General features: G+C 36.1%; 1 protein-coding gene and 1 non-coding gene across 2 annotated transcripts; both read right to left on the minus strand.

Annotated features, from left to right (window-relative positions):
* Positions 1-3,393: 3,393 nt before the first annotated feature.
* On the minus strand, positions 3,394-4,610 carry LOC149498126 (short chain aldehyde dehydrogenase 1-like). Its single transcript, XM_089718072.1, has 2 exons — positions 4,498-4,610; positions 3,394-4,282 (listed from the first exon to the last, which is right to left on the minus strand). The coding sequence occupies exons 1-2, from the start codon at positions 4,533-4,535 to the stop codon at positions 3,481-3,483; spliced, it is 840 nt and encodes a 279-aa protein (XP_089574198.1). The 5' UTR covers positions 4,536-4,610; the 3' UTR covers positions 3,394-3,480.
* A 3,792-nt stretch (positions 4,611-8,402) lies between these two features.
* LOC149498127 (small nucleolar RNA R71) lies at positions 8,403-8,509 on the minus strand. Its single transcript, XR_016319865.1, has one exon. It is a non-coding gene; the product is annotated as a small nucleolar RNA R71 (small nucleolar RNA).
* Between the last annotated feature and the right edge of the window lie 5,841 nt (positions 8,510-14,350).

Genomic DNA, 14,350 nt, shown 5'->3' on the forward strand with positions numbered 1-14,350 from the left:
ACCTGTATGTTGGACAGAACTTAGTGAGAAGAAGATTTTGGGTCCAGATTTGGTGAGAGACACAGAAGAGAAAGTAGAAATCTTCAGAAGACGGCTGAAGGAAGCAAGTGATCGACAGAAATCCTATGCGGATTTAAAGAGAAAAGACATTGAGTATTCAGTTGGGGATAAAGTATTTTTGAAGGTTTCACCATGGAAGAAGATCCTAAGGTTTGGACAAAAGGGTAAGCTAAGTCCTAGGTTCATTGGTCCATACGAGATTGTTGAACGCGTAGGACCATTAGCCTATCGCCTAGCATTACCTCCAACCTTAGATCGAATCCATAATGTATTTCATGTATCCATGTTGAGAAGATACAGATCAGACCCCTCACATGTGTTATCAGCAGACGAGATTGAAATTCAGCCGGATCTCACGTATGAAGAAGAACCAGTTCAGATCCTAGCCAAAGAAACTAAAGAATTGCGGAACAAGAAAATAGCATTGGTGAAAGTTCTTTGGAGGAATCATAAGACAGAAGAAGCAACTTGGGAATCAGAAGAAAACATGCGACAACAATATCCGCATTTGTTTACAACAGGTAAACTTCGGGACGAAGTTTTTATTTAGAAGGGGAGAACTGTAACATCCTCTTGAGTTGAGTCGGGTTGAACCAAACCTGGTTGGGGTAGAATGGATGATAAGTGGACTTATTTGCATGGAAAGTTTAGGACTTGTTTGCCTCCAAACATATAGCTTGGGTAGTAAGTTGCAGCCTTTGTATACTTGAGGTACCAATTAGAGAGTTTACACAGCCAAATCACTTCTTCTAGAGTCTACCCGTTCCTATCATTTTCACTTTCCTATTTTCACGTTTTTCATTTTCTTCTTACGTTTCCCTTCCATTTCCTTGCACTTTTCATGCAAGTTACGCAGTAAGTCCACTCCAAGTAAGTAGAATTCCTTGAAGTTATATGTTATTCACTCTTTAATTGAGTTATATTGGAGATGAGTTATGAGAATTCTTGTGTATAGGAGAAGAAAGTTCAAAGGTAGCAGAAAAGAGAAGCTAAAACAGAGCCCCAGCTTTGTGGCAAGACAGGTTTGATATCTCTTGTTATTTCCCATGTTCTTTGCATGAAAAATTGTGTGGAGTGTTGCTCATGAGATCATATGTTGCTTATTGTGGAGTGAGAGGATTGAAAATGATGTGAAAACAGGGGATGGAATGAGTTTATGAACCAGAGTTTGTTGGAAATTTTACCAGCAATTTCATCTTGATTTTGACCCCAGTAAATGATGGAACTAGGAATTGTCATAGAAGAGTTATTTGTTCCTCTATGTGTTATCTTTACGTGGGCTTTTGAATCACTCAATTTGAAGTTGTATATTGAGAGTTATGGCCAAAAGAACACAGACTGCACAATCTGGAAACACGTCGCGCGCCCGCGCGGTCTGGAAAGCAAGTCGCGCTCGCGACTTTCACATGCGCGGTCGCGACTTTGGCCAAAAACTCTCTGACTCTCAAATGGCACATTTCGCGCTCGCGAACTCCACAAGCGCGCTCGCGACTTCATCTCGCGCTCGCGACTTGTGCTGCGCGGTCGCGACTTGAGCCAGAAACCTCTCTGACTCTCGATTGCACTTCTCGCGCTCGCGAGGTTTGAAGACGCGCTCGCGACTTCTCCCTGGGAAGCATCTCATGCTCGCGACTTTTCCCTGCGCGCTCACGACTTGTGTTTTCATGCATTTTGGACTTCATTTTCTATACAATTACATTCCTTTGCTCAACATGCATGCATCCAATCATTGTAAAACAAAAATATAATATAAGAACATGGATTAAAACAACATGTAAGCATTTATATGGTGTGAAATCAAATCAATATGATGAACTATGACGTTGTGAAACCATTTATGTGCTATTGTGTTACATTGTTGACATGCTAATCTTAAGCTCCATTGAGGTTAGGTAGAAACCATGTAGATAAGGCTATGTCGCGACATAGAATAGCAGATCTGCGCCCCATACAGTTTGGAACTCCGGCTACAAGCCGTTGAGTGGATATGATTAAACCGTGCGGTGCAAATCCGGTTAGGGGCACCAAAACGGACAATATTGGCATAGGCGAATCCGGTTCGGGGCCTATAGCATACAGTTTCATCCAGTTTCATACAGTTTATCTTATCACTTCGGTTTCACTATAACCTTATGGAGCCATACAGATATTTTAACTTGCTATTGCATGAATCAGACAGTAAAATAAACAGTAAGAAAGATCATCAAGGTGAAATGAAAGCCGTATGTTATGTGTGATTATATGTACTTACATAATTCTTTCTGCATATATGTGTGCTTAATTATGTCTTTCTATATTGAGATATCCACTGAGCTGTAATAGCTCAGCGAGTTACCTGTTTAACTCGCAGGTTTTGAGACTGGTCTATAGAGCGTCAGCGTACAACTGCAGCAGTTCATCTGTAGAAGACACGGTCTTCAGGGTAGCTCCCTATTTTGATATGTATCTTTTATTATTCTTTCATGGCATGTACAGGGCACACAGTTGGGCCCATCTCATTTTGAACACTTGTATAATGTATATAAATATTCAGTACACTAGTAATGTAAACGGCATCGGTATATATATATAAATATTCAGTATTATGATATCAGCATGTCTAATCATACAGTCAACCAGTGTTGTAGCATCTCGACTCGGTTCATTCGGGTTAACGGGTGGACCGGGAAGGGGTGTTACAGTCAATGTACATCGAAAAACTATTAATTAAATCCTTATCAAGGAGGAAAAAAATATTATTTAACATCACATTCAAAGAAATAGTCTACATGTTAAAAATTCTTGCATCAGATTTGATGTACACATTTCATTTCTCCTTATATAATGATTCCTTCTTTGAACCCCTATGATACATATATATATATTGGTTATATATATCCAATTGTCAACAATTTGGTTATATATATATATCCTTTTAAAGATACATATATATGGCACACTGTAGTCTGTATACAAAGGAAAAATAATTAATTAGCATTTGATTAAATAATTTGTGATCGAGCCCCAAGCTAAATTAGACGTCCTTAGTTATAGAGTCTGGATATACCGGTGATTTACAAAAAAAAAAAAAAAAAAAAAAAAATTGTGATCAATTTAAATTAATTTTTTCTTAATAATTAGAAATTTAAATTATGTCGTTTTAACTTTAATTAACCTAATTGATTAACCAAAAAGAAGAATGTTTTATGTCTTGTACCATGTTTGTCGATGGGTCTAAATGTTTGCTAAATGTCTATGTAAAATTAAGATGCTTAATAATAAAAATTAACAGGAAATAATTACTGATAGAATAGACATAATTAGTAAAAAAAAATCTAAAATTTTGAGGTGATTTCTGATTTGACCTTGATAGTGTAGATAAAAGAACCTACACATTTATTAATAATCACTACATAATATCTTGAGTACGGTTTCTAAATCTTAAGAAGACAAGTTTTTCATCGCTATTGCAAATGAAGGATTAGTAAGACTATAGCCGCCATCAACAACTAAGTTAATCCCACTAACATACTTAGATTCGTCACTTGCAAGATACAAAGCTGCATGGGCAATATCTTCAGGCTCCGATATCACTTCTTTCAGGTTAGCTGATGATGAAACCACTTCCTCAACTTCTTTCTTCTCCACCACTCCTCCCAAAGCATTTCTTAGCATAGGAGTTGCAACACCAAAAGGTGAAATACTATTAACTCTAATCCCATATTGCCCTAGTTCTACACTTAAGTTCTTTGCAAGCCCTACCACTGCATGTTTTGATGTTGTGTATGCGTGTGGAGATTCTAAAGAACAAACAGAAACTGCACTTGCAGAAAATAATATACAACCTTTCTTGTTTGGGATCATAACCCTGGCTGCATGTTTGGCACCCAAGAAAGCACCAAACACATTTACATCAATCACTTTCTTGAAATCTTGATTATCAGTTGACGAGATTCTTTGTTCCATTGTACCAGAAATTCCAGCGTTGTTGAACATTATATCGAGCTTTCCATACCTAGAGACAGCTAAATCCACAGCATTTTTTACATCAGAGTCGCTACTTACATCGCAATGGACATAAGAAATGGTTTCGGGAGAGCTGAATTCTTGGCAGAATGACTTCCCAAGATCATCCTGTATATCTGCAATCAATACTTTGGCTCCATGTTTTACAAATACCCTGGCCGTACACTCCCCTATACCACTAGCTCCACCAGTTATTAATGCAACCTTACCTTCAAGCCTGCAAATTTTGATAAATTGTACTATTATATCAGATTTATAAAGTAAGAAAACTTCAATTTTTTTATGTGCATATTTATATTTAAGTTGAGAATAATCGTTCTAGCCCGTCTGTATCTATGCCTCATAGTGCTCTCTGTGTAGACATATTTCATCTTCTTAGAACAAAATACTAATAATAAAATAAAAATAGTTAATAGGAGCTGGTTAATTTACCTTTTAGTGATTAATGGTACTGAAAGATCAGAAGTCATGCTTTCCCAGAAATTGTTGAAATAAACAAGCTAAAGAATGAAATATATGCTCTTAATTGTGAATCTTGCTTTTTATGTAAATTGCAGCTTTATAGACAAAGACAAAGAGTATATACTGACTTTAGATTCGGAGAGATATGTTCTATTATAATTAATAAAATAGATTATCATAACTATGCGCATTGTTTGGAATTAGATTAATAAAATATATACTGACTTTTGATTTAATCTATATAAAATTTAATGCTCTATTTGTTTCTGGAAAATAATTTACCCTTTAAAATATTTTTCAAATGACTTATTTTCTATTATTTGGTTGTAATATTAAAAATTAGTTAAAAATATTAAAATGACTGATTATGGTGGCTGACGGTGATGGGGAATGGTAAACGATGAGCGGTGATAGTGACTACTGATAATTAATAAATTAAAAAAAATATAGATTTATGAGATTATTGTCAACGGATGACAGATAAACAATAGCAGCAATAGCTGCAGCACCAAAAGAAATTAGAAGAAAAGAAATGCAAACAGCAGAAAAAAGATTAATTTATCATTAGTTCTAAATTGTTATAATTTAGTTACAAATTTGTTAGAGTTGTTAGATTATATTTTGCTTAGTTTTGCTTAGCTGGAATCTTATAACTGATTTCCAGCTATCTCTTGTATATAAAAGCAATTCCTTTATTCATGTAAATAGCAGTGGTGAATACAATATCATTTTTACCACAATTGCTTTCATGTTAGTTATAATAAGTTTTTCAAAGCCTATAAAATATTTACGCTTTTAAAAATGGAAAGTCATTTTCTTTTAACCAATAAAATATTTTCCATTGATTTATTTTTCTGACGCCCCTAAACAACGGAAAATTATGAAAAATATTTTTCTATAAATTATTTTACGGAAACAAATGAAACTTAAAATGGCTAGCATACTTGAGGATTACTCGACCCAAATATGATTTCGCATTACTCGAATTCAACCTGATTTAAATATATAAAATTATTGAATTTTAAATTAATTCTTAAAGGCAAATAAACTCATATAATGAGTAATTCAATTTGAATTGATCCAAAATTCTATTTATGCCTTGACATAAGTAAGTTTTTCTATTAAAGTTGAGCATGCTTGATAGTTGATAGACTCGTTTACCAAATATATATTAAATTAAATTTAGACACGTCAAGATGTTACATTTTTTCTGAATTTACAAAAATTAATAAAATAATTAAATTGCCTATTAAAAAAATATAGTCTAAATTATGACTACTGCTATGCCCATGTGAAGATGGTCAGCACTATTGAAAAAAAAGGAAAAAGCCAAAAAAAAAAAAAAAAAAAAAAAAAAAAAAAAGAAAAGAAAGTCAGCATTAGATTAAAAATCCAAATCAATCCATTAGCTATGAAGTAAAATCTAATTTCACAATTTTTTATTTGTAATTGAAAGATCAAATTGCACGATTCATCATTTCTTTTTTATTGTATACAAGGCGGCCCGCAGCTACATCATCTGTGTGCAGAAAAGAGAAAATATATAATACTCTAATGAAATAATAGTAAATTAATAACAATCCATTTCAAAGCTCAAATTATTAGTAATAGATGATAAATTATTTTGATTGAACAGTTACAATATGTACCTACAAACATAAATATTATAGCTATTGCAAAATTGATAATAGATGTGCATTACTTTTTTTTTTCATCAGCAACAAAAGTTTAAGTGCATTTTCAGAGATCTATCCTAAGTCAATAGATTTTCCTGATATACCCTTAGTTAGCCTCATTAAACCAAAACATGACAAAAATAACACAACCTGATCAGGAAAAATCTCTTCTTCTTTTGAGCTATGAGAAAGACATATAAAATATTCTAAAAAAATTCACATACCATCAAATAAAGAAGTAATAAAAATAACTACAATTAAACTAAAAAATCTACTGCAGCATTATGACCTTTACCCTTCTTAGCTAAAAAATAACTACAACCAAGCTAAAGAAGTACATGACATAGAAGGTGATGTCACCATTGAAAATCTAAATAAAGAAGAAGAAGAAAAAAAATGCTTCTTAACTGTGGAGATCTCCATTAAAACTGAATAATGAGAACTCTGTATAATTATTTATCAATTTATATTCAAAAAAAAAATTTTTAAAATTTTAAATCCAAACCATTAGTGTCCGAAATACACTCAACCTAATTCGTAATGATAAATATAAAAATATGAAAAAAACCCTCAATAGCACCCTTTTAGGATAAGAAAGTAAAAAGAATTTAAAAGCACACAACTTTCCGGCAACCTATCTAATCAAAACTAAAGTAGAAAACCATTAGATATTTCAACACCCTTCTTAACTGTGGAGATCTCCATTAAAACTGAATATTGAGAACTCTGTATAATTATTTTATCAATTTATATTAAAAAAAGATTTTTAAAATTTTAAATCCAAACCATTAGTGTCTGAAATACACCCAACCTAATTCGTAATGATAAGTATAAAAATATGAAAAAACCCTCAATAGCACCCTTCTTACTTTCTTATCCTATCTAGTCACACAACTTTCCAGCAACCTATCTAATCAAAACTAAAGTAGAAAACTATTAGATATTTCAACACCCTTCATCGTCATAAGAAAATAAAAAGAATTTAAAAGCACACAACTTTCCGACAACCTATCTAATCAAAACTAAAGTAGAAAACCATTAGATATTTCAACACCCTTCTTAGCTGTGGAGATCTCCATTAAAACTGAATAATGAGAACTCTGTATAATTATTTTATTAATTTATATTCAAAAAAGGATTTTTAAAATTTTAAATCCAAACCATTAGTGTGCGAAATACACCCAACCTAATTCGTAATGATAAGTATAAAAATATGAAAAAACCCTCAATAGCACCCTTCTTAGGATAAGAAAGTAAAAAGAATTTAAAAGCACACAACTTTCCGGCAACCTATCTAATCAAAACTAATAGCACTAATTTTTATAGTGTTTTTATTTTAACTTTCACTAAGAATTCTAGTATACTTTATCTATCTAAATTGTTATAGTTTTTATATAATATCGTTTAAATAATAACAAGATAACACAGTTTTGGTACTTGGATTACAATCCTCGTGGAAATGATATCTTACTCATTCATATATTACTTGTAGCGATTCGTACACTTGCGAAATAAGCTGTCAAGTTTTTGGCGCCGTTGCCGGGGATTGGCAATACCAATATCAATACTAATTATCTTGTTATTAATTTAGACATTCACTTATTCATTTGTTGTTATTTTTTTTAAAACATCTCAGGTTTTATGCAAAGACGATCAAGGAGAACAGAACCTCTGATCTTTGATCCAGAAATTGAGAAAACCTGTAGAAGAAATAACGCAGCAAGGAGAGCGCAAGAAAACAGATCCGAGCAACAATCAAACATGGACGACATTAATCCTCAACTTCCGAACATACCTCTTGCTGCAAATCCTCAGATCGGACAACAACAAAATGTTCGCACCTTGCGAGACTACACCACGCCCTCTCTTAGTGCTACCTCCAGCATCACTAGACCAAGAGTGGAAGCTAATAACTTTGAAATCAAACCAGCAATTATTCAGTTGCTTTCCACTTCTATTCAATATGGGGGACTCCCTAGTGAAGATCCAAATGCTCACATCACTAATTTCCTGGAAATCTGTGATACTTTTAAGCAAAATGGTGTTTCTGACGATGCCATTAGATTAAGACTCTTTCCTTTTACTCTAAGGGATAAAGCACGATCATGGTTACAATCTTGCCCAGCTGGAAGTTTTACAACTTGGGAAGAATTAGCCCATAAATTTTTGGCTAAATTCTTTCCATCTTCTAAAACCACCAAATTGAGAAATGAGATCATGACTTTCGTTCATCATGATCAAGAAAGCTTATATGAAGCTTGGGAAAGATTTAAAGATTTGTTGAGAAAATGTCCTCACCATAGTTTGCCCAAATGGTTACAAGTCCAAACTTTTTATAATTCATTGTCACCTAATATTAAGATTACACTTGATGCAGCTGCAGGAGGATCTTTCGAAAGAAAAGAGATCGATGAAGCATACGATTTAATAGAAGAAATGGCAAGCAATAGCCATTATCAAAGCAGTTCTGAAAGAAGAAAAACTGTTGGGATCTATGAAATTGATGCCATCACTGCACTAAATGCAAAGGTTGACAACATGGTGAGAAAGTTAGACTTACTAACCACTAAATCTGTGAACTCCATCATGCAAACCTGTGACAGATGCAACGAACCACATGGAGTTGGAGAATGCATATTAGATTCTGCAAATCCACAAACTTTGGAGCAAGTGAACTACGTGATGAACCAACAGAGGAGGAATTATCCATATTCGAATCATTACGATCATAGGTTGAGAAATCATCCGAATCTTTCATATGGTAATTCTAACAACAGTTTAAATGCACCATCAGGTTTCTTGCCTCCTGAGAAAAAGTCTCATGATGATCTCCTTACTGCCCTCTCGAAATCGCACATGGATTTTATGAATGAAACAAAAGAACACAACAAAATCCAACAAGCTGCGATAAGAAATCTGGAGATCCAAATGGGACAGTTTGCAAACATGATGGCAGCTAGACCTCAAGGTACGTTACCTAGTAACACTGAGAAAAATCCTAAGGAACAAGTAAAGGCCATAACCTTGAGGAGTGGTAAAGAATTGGAAGACAAGCCCAGAAAGGAGAAGGAGAAAGAAGAAGAGAGAAAGGCGCCTATCATTGATCTGGTGGAGAGGGAAGAACTGAAACCATACGTTCCACCCGTTCCATTTCCACAAAGGTTGAAAAAGACGCAGGATGACCAAAGCTTCATGAAATTTCTGGACGTCTTCAAAAAGCTTCAAATAAACATCCCTTTTGCTGAAGCTCTTGCTCAAATGCGCAGCTATGCGAAGTTCTTAAAAGAAATCTTGAGCAAGAAAAGAAAGATTGATGACCAAGGAATGGTGAAACTGACTGAAGAATGCAGTGCGATCATTCAAAATAAATTGCCACCAAAGCTTAAAGATCCAAGGAGTTTTTCTATTCCTTGTAATATTGGCAATTTAAATTTCGAAAAGGCTTTAGCTGACCTAGGAGCTAGCATAAATCTGATGTCTTATAAAGTCTTTAAAATGCTAGGTATGGGAGAGCTCAAGCCAACGAGGATGTCTCTACAATTAGCTGACCGATCAATCAAATACCCCAAGGGAATTGTAGAGGACGTACTAGTCAAGGTAGGAAAATTCATTTTTCCAGTTGATTTTGTCATCCTTGACATTGATGAAGGCAGAGAAGGATCATTGATCCTTGGAAGACCTTTTTCTTGCAACTGCAAGAGCTCTAATTGATGTACATGATGGGAAACTAAAATTGAGAGTAGGTCAAGAAGAAGCTGTTTTTGATGTGTTAAAATCTTGTAAACTTCCTATGGACTATGATGATTGCTTTAGAATAGATGTAATTGATAAATGTGTAGAGAACACTTTACATAGCCTAGATGATAATGAAAATAAAACAGAAGAAAAAGAAAAAGAAGGTACACCACCCAAACAAGAACTGAAGCAGCTTCCTCCTCATTTGAAGCATGCATTTCTAGGGGAGAACAACTCTTTTCCTGTTATTATTTCCTCTCACTTAACGCTTGATCAAGAGGAAGGGTTGTTGCAGGTTCTTCGAAAGCACAAGAAAGCAATAGGGTGGTCGATTTCTGATTTACAAGAAATAAGCCCGAGTGTATGCATGCACAAAATCCTGATGGAAGAAGACTACAAGCCTTCAATTGAGCATGAAAGATGATTGAATCCAAACATGAAGGAGGTAGTGAAGGCTGAAATCATAAAACTTCTAGATGCTGGCATTATCTATCCAATCTCCGATAGTAGTTGGGTAAGTCTTGTTCAAGTTATGCCAAAAAAGGGAGGTATGACTGTTATCTCAAATGAAAACAATGAATTAATTCCCACTAGAATAGTCACAGGTTGGCGTGTGTGTATAGATTACAGAAAATTGAACAAAGCAACACGCAAAGACCACTTTCCCCTACCCTTTATTGATCAAATGCTTGAAAGACTTGCAGGTTATCCTTTCTATTGTTTCTTGGATGGATATTCAGGATACTTTCAAATACCTATTGCTCCTGAAGATCAAGAGAAAACTACTTTCACTTGCCCTTATGGCACTTTTGCCTATAGGAGAATGCCTTTTGGACTATGCAATGCTCCTGCAACCTTCCAAAGATGCATGATGTCCATATTTTCTAATATGGTTGAGAAATCTATTGAGATATTTATGGATGATTTTTCTGTTTTTGGCTCTTCTTTCGATGCATGTCTTCATAATTTATCTTTAGTAATGCAACGATGTGAAGACACTAACCTTGTTTTAAATTGGGAAAAATGTCACTTTATGTTTAGTGAAGGTATTGTCTTAGGGCATAAGATCTCCCAAGCAGGAATTGAAGTAGACAAAGCCAAATTCGAGGTAATTGAAAAACTTCCTCCTCCTAACTCAGTGAAAGGAATAAGGAGTTTTCTAGGTCATGCAGGTTTCTACAGAAGGTTTATCAAGGACTTCTCGAAAATCACAAAACCTCTTTGTAATTTATTGGTTAAAGATGTTCCTTTTAATTTTGACAAAGAGTGTTTAGATGCTTTTAACAGGTTAAAGAGGGAGTTGATCTCAGCACCTATCATCACTACACCAGATTGGACTCTCCCGTTTGAACTAATGTGTGATGCTAGTGATCATGCTGTCGGAGCCGTTCTTGGGCAAAGGAAGGAAAAGAAGTTGCATGTTATCTATTATGCTAGTCGCACATTGAATGATGCGCAATTGAATTATGCAACTACTGAAAAAGAATTGTTAACTATTGTTTTTGCTTTTGACAAATTCAGAGCTTACTTAATTGGAGCCAAAACAATAGTCTACACAGATCACTCAGCTATCAAATATTTACTAGAAAAGAAGGATGCTAAACCAAGACTAATTCGTTGGGTTCTCTTATTGCAGGAATTTAATCTGGAAATTCGAGACAAAAAGAGAACCGAGAATCTAGTAGCTGATCACCTTTCCAGGTTAGAATTGGGGGAAGAGGATACAACCAAGCTACAAATCAATGAAAGCTTTCCCCATGAGCAACTTTTGCTAATGGCACATACTCAAACCCCCTGGTATGCTGATATAGTTAACTATCTTGTTTGCAAAATCACTCCTCCCAATTTTTCTTATCAACAAAAGAAAAAATTCTTCCATGATATCAAATACTACTACTGGGAGGAGCCCTTTTTGTTCAAATATTGTAGTGATCAGCTATTCCGGCGGTGTATACCGGAAAGTGAAATGGAAAGTGTCCTTAAATTCTGTCATTCAATGGAATGTGGAGGGCATTTTAGAGCCAACAAGACAGCAGCGCGTGTGTTGGAAAGCGGTTTATATTGGCCTAATCTATTTAAAGACGCTTTTAACTATGTTCGTCTTTGTGATCGTTGTCAGAGATTAGGTAACATTTCGAAGAGACATGAGATGCCCTTGAATAGCATACTTGAAGTCGAAATCTTCGATGTTTGGGGTCTAGACTTCATGGGACCTTTTCCATCATCATACTCAAACCAATACATCCTGGTGGCGGTAGACTATGTGTCAAAATGGGCAGAAGCTGTTGCCCTTCCCAATAATGATGCCAAAAGTGTGATGAGCTTCATCAAGAAATATATTTTCACACGACATGGTACTCCACGAGCAATAATCATAGATGGAGGTAAGCACTTCTGTAACAAGTATCTTGACTTACTACTTTCCAGATATGGTGTTACACACCGTGTAGGTACTCCATATCACCCTCAAACGAGCGGACAAGTAGAAGTCACGAACCGGGAAATCAAGAAGATTCTGGAGACAACAGTTGGCCAATCAAGGAAGGACTGGTCCAAGAAGCTCGATGATGCTCTTTGGGCCTACAGAACTGCATTCAAAACACCAATTGGCATGTCACCATATTGAATGGTATACGGTAAGGCTTGTCACCTCCCTGTCGAGCTTGAGCATAAGGCATATTAGGCAATCCAATTCCTCAACTTTGATACTAAGGAAGCTGGCCAAAAGAGGCTGCTTCAATTAAACATGATGGATGAGATGAGGCTCCATGCCTATGAAAATGCCAAAATCTATAAAGAGCGCACAAAACAGTGGCATGATAAGCATATCATCCTACGGAATCTAAGGATAGGCCAACAGGTATTACTCTACAACTCTAAACTCCGCCTTTTTCCAGGAAAATTGTGGTCAAGATGGTCCGGCCCATTCACGATTAAAGAAATTTTCTCGCATGGAGCAGTTGAGATAATGGATGATGACCAAAGTTTCAAAGTTAACGCTCACCGTTTAAAGGTTTACCAAGGTGGAAATTTTGATCTCATTAAAACTGCTATCAGTCTTGATTAGCTTGGATCAGGTTCAGTACGTCGAACTTAACGACGTTAAACAAAAGTGCTTTTGGGAGACAACCCAATTTCATTTCAATTTAAATGTTTATTTTGCGTTGTTGTTGGTTAAATTGTTTCAGGAACACCAAAGAAATCAAAAGACAGCATGCCCTAGCCAGGTCAAAGTATGGTATTTAAACTAAAAAAAAAAAAAAATTTAGAAACAGAGCATGGCACGCCATCAGCCGTGCCAAGGCGCACGCCCGTGCCGCTTGCACAAGGACTTCCAGGGGCTTGCACGCCCCAGGCCGTGCCCAAGCGCACCCCCGTGCCAGGTGAGTTAGCCTTGCCTTGCAGGAGAGACGCGCACGCCCTCAGCCGTGCCAAGGTGCACGCCCGTGCCGCTCGCACATAGACTTCCAGGGGCTTGCACGACCAAGGCCGTGCCAAGGCGCACGCCTGTGCCCTCTTTCAATCAGACCTCCAGGAGCACGCATGGTCCGGACCGTGCTGAACTACATGCCCATGCGCGCTATGCTATTTAAATGGCACGCCCCACTTCAGCTCCTCACGCCCTAGCCGCCAGCGCCCTTTCTCTCCATTTTCTCTCATTTTCTCTCATTTTCTATCCTTTTCTCTCATTTTCTTCACATTTTCTTCAATATTTTTTACAATCATGCCTCCCAGGTACAAAAGAAGCAGACCTGCTTCATCTGTAGCCGCTGGACGACGCTCTTCTCGATCTTCCACTGCTTCTCCACCATCCGATAGTCCACCCCTTCCTCCGTTTGAAACAAGCTCTCCCGCATAACTAGAAAGGTATCACAAACTCTCCTCACGCCCTATTTTGCCAAATAAATTTATCGATGAGCATGCTTTGTCAATTGTTGGACTTAGGGATAATGTAATTGAGCCATTGAGGCGAGTGGGGTGGGGTAATTTTATTGAAATGAAGGATCCGGTATATGCCCCTCTGACATTAGAATTTTTAAGTTCGTATTCTTCACTCATTAGATTTCCAGTCGGATGTGTTCGGAATTTTGTTCGGTTTTGACTGCTTGGTAGAGATTTTGAACTGTCAATAGATGAATTGAATCACATTTTTGGCTTTCCCACTGAGAATGCAATTACACAAATCCCTACAGATTCTTTTGATTCAAATAGGTGGCATGAATTGACGAGAGAAACCAGTTATAACCCTAGAGTCTTTAAGGCTTCCAAACTGAAAAATCCTACTTTATGATACATACACAAATTTTTGGTCAGTACCATATTTGGCCGAAGTGAAACTGATGGAGTTTTAAGAAGAAATGAGCTTTACTTTCTATGGGCTATTAACCACGGAGTTTTGCTGCATGTCGGTT

The sequence above is a fragment of the Jatropha curcas genome, chromosome 2 (assembly GCF_041381405.1).
Source record: "Jatropha curcas cultivar XTBG-Jc1 chromosome 2, XTBG_Jcur_1.0, whole genome shotgun sequence".
Taxonomy (NCBI): Eukaryota; Viridiplantae; Streptophyta; class Magnoliopsida; order Malpighiales; family Euphorbiaceae; genus Jatropha; species Jatropha curcas.

What these genes read in the sequence shown, in the direction of transcription:
- LOC149498126 (XM_089718072.1), bottom strand. Translation starts at nt 4,535, where the DNA reads ATGACTTCTGATCTTTCAGTACCATTAATCACTAAAAG. An exon ending in GTACCATTAATCACTAAAAG is followed by an intron (nt 4,283 to 4,497) that starts GTAAATTAACCA and finishes CAAAATTTGCAG; the next exon opens with GCTTGAAGGTAAGGTTGCAT.